General features: G+C 42.3%; 1 protein-coding gene across 1 annotated transcript; it reads right to left on the bottom strand.

The window, feature by feature from the left end:
• Nucleotides 1–327: 327 nt before the first annotated feature.
• LOC113769234 lies at nt 328–5,665 on the bottom strand. Its single transcript, XM_027313700.1, has 2 exons — nt 4,115–5,665; nt 328–3,270 (listed from the first exon to the last, which is right to left on the bottom strand). The coding sequence occupies exons 1-2, from the start codon at nt 5,663–5,665 to the stop codon at nt 328–330; spliced, it is 4,494 nt and encodes a 1,497-aa protein (XP_027169501.1).
• Between the last annotated feature and the right edge of the window lie 793 nt (nt 5,666–6,458).

The following is a 6,458-nucleotide window of genomic DNA, read 5'->3' on the forward strand; positions in this document are numbered from 1 at the left end:
GAATGAAACCGGGGAAAATTTGCCCCAGTTTAATCGGATTTTCACTCTTTGCATTTTCTTCATTGCATTTTCCTCACTTTTGCATTTTTCTTTAAAAATTAAATTTGCCCCAGTGTGGGGTTCTTTTCCCTTTCTTTTGCTCATCTCTCTTTCAAAATTAAAATTTTGCCCCAGTGTGGGGTTTGCAATCCTCAGGGGTTATCAAACGAAAATTTTGTCAATTGGCTCAAAGGGGACAAGTAGGGATAAAATATTTTAAGTGTAAAAGAAGATGGCCTGACTTGCATTTCGCCATTTTGCATGAATTTCTAAAGAAAATTTGCACGATCAAATGAAAAACTTTTTGCACATATCTGAGTTGATGGGTTGAGGGAATGCCCGTCCATCCATTTCTGCTAGAATAAGGGCTCCGCCAGGTAATACCTTTTGGACAATGAACGGCCCTTGCCAATTCGGAGCAAATTTGCCTTTAGCTTCATCTTGCATCGACAAAATTCGCTTCAGTACCTTATCACCTTCTTCAAATGCCCGCCGATGGACCTTTTTGTTGTAAGCTCGGGCCACCCGTTTCTGATAACACTGACCATGACAAATAGCATTGAATCGCCTTTCATCGATCGACGTCAATTGTTCATGGCGCTGCTTTATCCAGTCAGCCTCCTCCAACTTAGCTTCCATGAGGATTCGCAACGAAGGAATTTCAACTTCGGCTGGTAACACAGCTTCCATTCCATACATGAGTGAATACGGTGTTGCCCCAGTTGATGTCCGGATAGAAGTCCGGTATGCCATCAATGCATAAGGCAACTTTTCATGCCAATCGCGATGCCTTTCAGTCATTTTGCGGATAATCTTTTTCAAATTCTTGTTCGCGGCTTCTACAGCTCCATTCATCTGAGGCCTATAAATGGCAGAATTGCGGTGTTTGATTTTGAACTGCTCACATAGTCCATCTACCATGTCATTGTTCAGATTCTTGGCATTGTCCGTGATAAGCGTTTCGGGTACTCCGAAGCGACAGATGATGTGATCTCTCAGGAAATTGGCCACTACCTTCTTCGTGACATGTTTGAATGACTCTGCTTCAACCCATTTGGTAAAGTACTCGATCGCCACCAATATAAATCGATGTCCATTTGAAGCGGGAGGATCGATTGTACCAATCACGTCCATACCCCACATTGAACAGGGCCATGGGGCGGTCATGCTATGCAGTTCAGTGGGTGGAGCGCGTATAATGTCACCGTGCATTTGGCATTTTATACATCTCCGGACAAAATTTATACAATCATGCTCCATAGTAAGCCAGAAGTATCCGGTTCTCATGATTTTCTTCGCTAGCAAATGGCCATTCATGTGAGGTCCACAAACGCCACTATGCACTTCCTTCATCATATATTGAGCTTCATCTTCATCAATGCACCTTAAAAGGTTCAAATCCGAGGTTCTTTTGTACAACACTTCTCCATTTAAGAAAAATTTTGAAGCCATTCTACGCAGAAAACTCTTGTCCTTTGTACCAGCATGCAGAGGGTAAGACCCCGTTTTGAGAAACTCTTTAAGATCATTAAACCAAGGAATAGTATCCGAGGACTCGTCTGTAACCCAGCAGTGGGCAGGCTTGTCTTGAAGTTGAACTTGGATTGGTTCGATCTTCAATTCATCAGGATACTGGATCATAGAAGCTAAGGTAGCCAAAGCATCGGCGAATGCATTCCTGGCTCTCGGGAGATGTCTAAACTCCAAATTTTGAAACTGCTTGGCCAAAGTAAGCAGACTACAATGGTAGGGTAGAATTTTCGAATCTTTGGTTATCCATTGTTTCAAGGTTTGATGCACGAGCAAATCTGAATCACTGAAAACTATCAATTCTTTGATTTCTATTTCCAACGCCATTTTGAGACCAAAAATGCAAGCTTCATATTCAGCCATGTTATTCGTGCAAGCGAATTGCAATTTGGCAGCGGCAGGGTAATGCTTCCCTTCGGGTGACACCAAAACAGCTCCAATTCCAGCTCCGAGAGAATTCGAAGCTCCATCGAAGAAAAGCCTCCATTCAGGACTTTGTTCACTTATATCATCTGCAGCGCCTACAAATAGGACCCTCTCGTCAGGGAAATAAGTACGGAGTGGTTGGTAATCATCATCCCTTGGATTTTCCGCCAAATGATCAGCTATAGCTTGCCCCTTGACCGCCTTTTGTGAGGTGAAAACAATATCGAATTCTGAGAGAATTATCTGCCATTTCGCCAAACGCCCAGTCAACATCGGCTTCTCCAAAAGATACTTCAAAGGATCAGATCGGGAAATAAGATAAGTGGTATGGCTCAACAGGTAGTGTCTCAACTTTTGGGCTGCCCAGGCCAATGCACAGCAGCTTTTCTCAATGAATGAATAATCAGCCTCGTACTGCGTGAACTTCTTGCTTAGATAGTAAATGGCTTGTTCTTTCCTTCCGGATTCATCGTGCTGACCCAGAACACACCCTACTGCTCCATCGAGTACAGATAAATACATAATCAAAGGTCGGCCCGGTTTGGGCGGCACTAAAACTGGTGGATGCAACAAATAATCTTTAATCTTGTCAAAAGCCTGTTGACACTCCTCATTCCAATACAACGGCACATTCTTTCTCAATAATTTGAACAACGGCTCGCATGTGGCAGTTAGCTGGCCGATGAACCTCCCAATGAAATTGATCTTCCCTAAGAAACTTTTCACGTCCTTCTGAGTTTTCGGCACTGGCATATCTCGAATTGCTTTGATTTTCGCCGGATCTATTTCTATGCCCTTCTTGCTAACAATGAATCCCAACAGCTTACCCGCAGGTGCTCCGAAGGCGCATTTTGCAGGATTTAGCTTCAAATTGTACTTCCGTAACCTCTCGAATAATTTCTTCAGATCAACCAAGTGGTCCTCTGCCCTTTTGGACTTGATTATAATATCATCCACGTAGACCTCCATCTCCCGGTGGATCATATCATGAAATAGGGTTGTCATGGTCCTCTGATATGTTGCTCCAGCATTCTTTAAACCGAAAGGCATGACTCGGTAGCAAAAGGTACCCCAAGGGGTAATGAAAGCAGTCTTCTCCCTATCCTCCTCTGCCATTAAAATTTGGTGGTAGCCAGCAAAACAATCGCAAAAGGTTTCAATCTCATGTCCGGCCGTATTGTCTAAGAGAATGTGAATGTTTGGTAGAGGGAAATCATCTTTAGGACTGGCTTTATTAAGGTCTCTATAGTCAATACAAACTCTTACCTCTCCACTCTTTTTTGGAACAGGGACAGGATTTGAAAGCCAAATTGGGTAATGGGAAACAATGATAATGTTGGTTTTGAGTTGTTTTTCAATCTGCTCTTTTATTTTGAGACTTATATCTGGTTTGAATTTTCTGGGTTTTTGTTTTACGGGTGGAAAAGAAGGGTCTGTGGGTAACCTATGCACCACCACATCAGTTGAAATGCCAGTCATATCATCATAGGACCACGCAAATACATCCTGGAACATGGTCAAGAATTCAAACAACTCCTTTTTCTGCCTTTCATTCAAATGAATACTAATTTGCACCTCCTTAACCTCATCCTCAGTGCCAATATTAACCTTTTCTGTTTCTTCCAGGTTCGGTTTTGGTTTTTCCTCATATTGTTCAAAGTCCTTTGCAAAAGAATCGAATACTTCCTCATTATCACTCTCGCTTTGGAGTTCAGATTCACAGACCTCCAAGTCGTGAGTGATATAGAGATTGCCATTATCGTATTCCAGAACTGTGATATCCAAAGGGTCAAATAATTTTATTTTTGGCCATCTGAAAGAATTAACGAATGTGGGATAATAAGTAAATAAGCATACAACAAACAAATGAATCAAGCAATATGAATATAAACAATCGAATAAACAACACAACAATGACAAGAACAACTTGTGCATTTTTATAAAGACCTTTGATTGAAAGCAAATTGAAACGAAAGCTTAACAATATTTACATGCACAAACGTTAGTTAAAAGGAAAATTGTTTTCATTGGCTATTTACAGATGCAAAGGTATTTTCATGAATTCACATGAATGATAAACCCCCTAGATTTACCGAAACTCCTTCTGAATAGGCAGGACCTCGGCAGTCCAATTAGAAATAGACCCCTCAGGGATGTCAGGAAATTCGGCCTCGCTCAGGAAATTGTCTTCAAATATTGCCCCAACGAACAACTGGGACAAACTATTCTCGATTTCTTCAGTTGAATTACCCTCTGATGTGATTATTTCAGTTGGCCGGGGAAAAGTATACCACAGTGGTGGAATATCGAAAGCCCTTTGCCGGCCCTCCTTTTCTGCTCTTTTACGCTCTTTCATCTCCTTGAAATCCTTGGCGGTTGGTCTGAAACCCAAACCGAAGGTATCTCTCTTTTCTACTATCTTCACTGGCTTCAGGATCCCTTGCAGTTCACGCCCCAAACCCTTGTCGAATTTGTATCCTCCACGAATCATTTCTCTAGCCATCATTACACTGGCTTTTGAGGGAGTTTGTTCCTCCGTGGTTATCCAACTTACGGAGACTATATCGGATGTGCTGTGAGGGGACATGGTAACACTTTGACTACCCTCCTCTTTAACTCCAGAATCGGTGATCACCAGGCAGTCCTCTTCAGCAAAGATAGTGATTAGCTTGTCATTTACCACGAACTTGAGTAATTGATGCAACGAAGACGGCACGGCCCCAGACTTGTGAATCCATGGCCTTCCAAGTAAAATATTATAAATGCTTGGGAAGTTCATGACTTGGCAAGTTATTTGAAACTGGGCGGGCCCCATCTCGATTACTAAATCTGCCTCTCCTATCGGCTCCCTTTGAGCTCCATCAAACCCTCGAACGATAGTCCCTGAAGGCCTCAGCTTGATGTCTTGCAACCCTAGTTTCTCTAAGGTACTCCACGGACAGATATTCAGTGCGGATCCATTATCGATTAACACCTTAGGCAGCATTTTTCCGTTGCACCTCACTGTTATGTACAACGCCTTATTATGTCCAATGCCCTCCGTCGGCAATTCATCATCAGAAAAAGCAATTTGCTTCTTGAATAATACACTCCCCACCACGTTTGAAAAATTATCAACAGAAATGTCTCTCGGAATTTGAGCTCTTGTTAATACATCGATCAATGCATCCCTATGCACGTCCGAGGAGAAAAGTAGGTCCAACATGGTTATCTGGGCAGGTGATTTGCTTAGCTTTTCCACTATGTTGTATTCACTTCTCTGGAGTCGTTTAAGGAAATCCACGGCTTCTTTCTCGGTAATTGTTGGTTTGAGGGGTGGCTCAGAACTATTGGCTTGAATTGGAGTAGTAGTCTCAAATGGATTTACAGTCTTCCCCGATCTAGTAACTACTGACACTTCCTTCTTTGCAGTTGAATTTTCCCCGATCTGTATGCTAGGCTCATCGTAATTCCACGGCACTTGTTGCAGACTTAATACGGGCTCCTGCTTCGGGAATTCGATGACTACTGGTTTCAAAGCTTCATTCTCCGCTGGCGTGAGATCTAAGACAAAAGGCTTGTTATCTTCTTCGAATGGCAACTCTATGACAAACGGTCGGTCCGTGACCCCAAACACTTCAGCTTCTATTGCCAATTTCTTAATTTGTTCCTCGTACTCCGCATCGTCCATAATAACCCCAACGTGCTCTGGCAAGGGGTTTTGATTTACGTTTGGCCCTTGCGGCTCCCTCTTTCTGAAAGCAAGTAGACATGCCAAAACGCTCGTAAACACGTAGCACGTAGCACTTAGCATGCTCGACTAGATGCAAGAGCCTACCAAAGCAATTTAACATGTAACAACAAAAGCAAGCAACCAAGGGGAAGGGGAAATGGACCAGATGCTCTACGAGCCCTATCTATTACAAGCCAAGAGGTGTACACATACCCCATAAAAGCATAAAGGGGAAGGGGAAATGGACAGATGCTCTCCGAGCCCTATCTATTACAAGCCAAGAGGTGTACACATACCCCATAAAAGCATAAAGGGGAAGGGGAAATGGACAGATGCTCTCCGAGCCCTATCTATTACAAGCCAAGAGGTGTACACATACCCCATAAAACTTAAATAAAAGTAAAAAGCAAGTTAATGCATGCAAAGAGGTAAGGAAAGCGGAGTAGGCATGCATATTCACATAACACGTAGAAGCACGTAGGGTCAAATGAAATGCAAATGAAGGATAGAGTGTACCTCCCTTGAAGCGACGCCCTAACGTAGTGAAATTACTAACTTACCCTCCAAAATAATAAAAAGGTCAAGGTACCACTTAAATTATCAAATAATCACATGAAACAAAAATTAAATATGAAAAATGAAAGTTAAACACTAAATTGAGTCAATTAAATTATTTACATAGACAAACCAACCATGCACAAAGCAACTAATGCAAGAAGGACTTAATTAGAGGGACTGAAAATTTCTGAAA

This window comes from Coffea eugenioides, chromosome 4 (assembly GCF_003713205.1).
Source record: "Coffea eugenioides isolate CCC68of chromosome 4, Ceug_1.0, whole genome shotgun sequence".
In the NCBI taxonomy this organism is placed as follows: domain Eukaryota; kingdom Viridiplantae; phylum Streptophyta; class Magnoliopsida; order Gentianales; family Rubiaceae; genus Coffea; species Coffea eugenioides.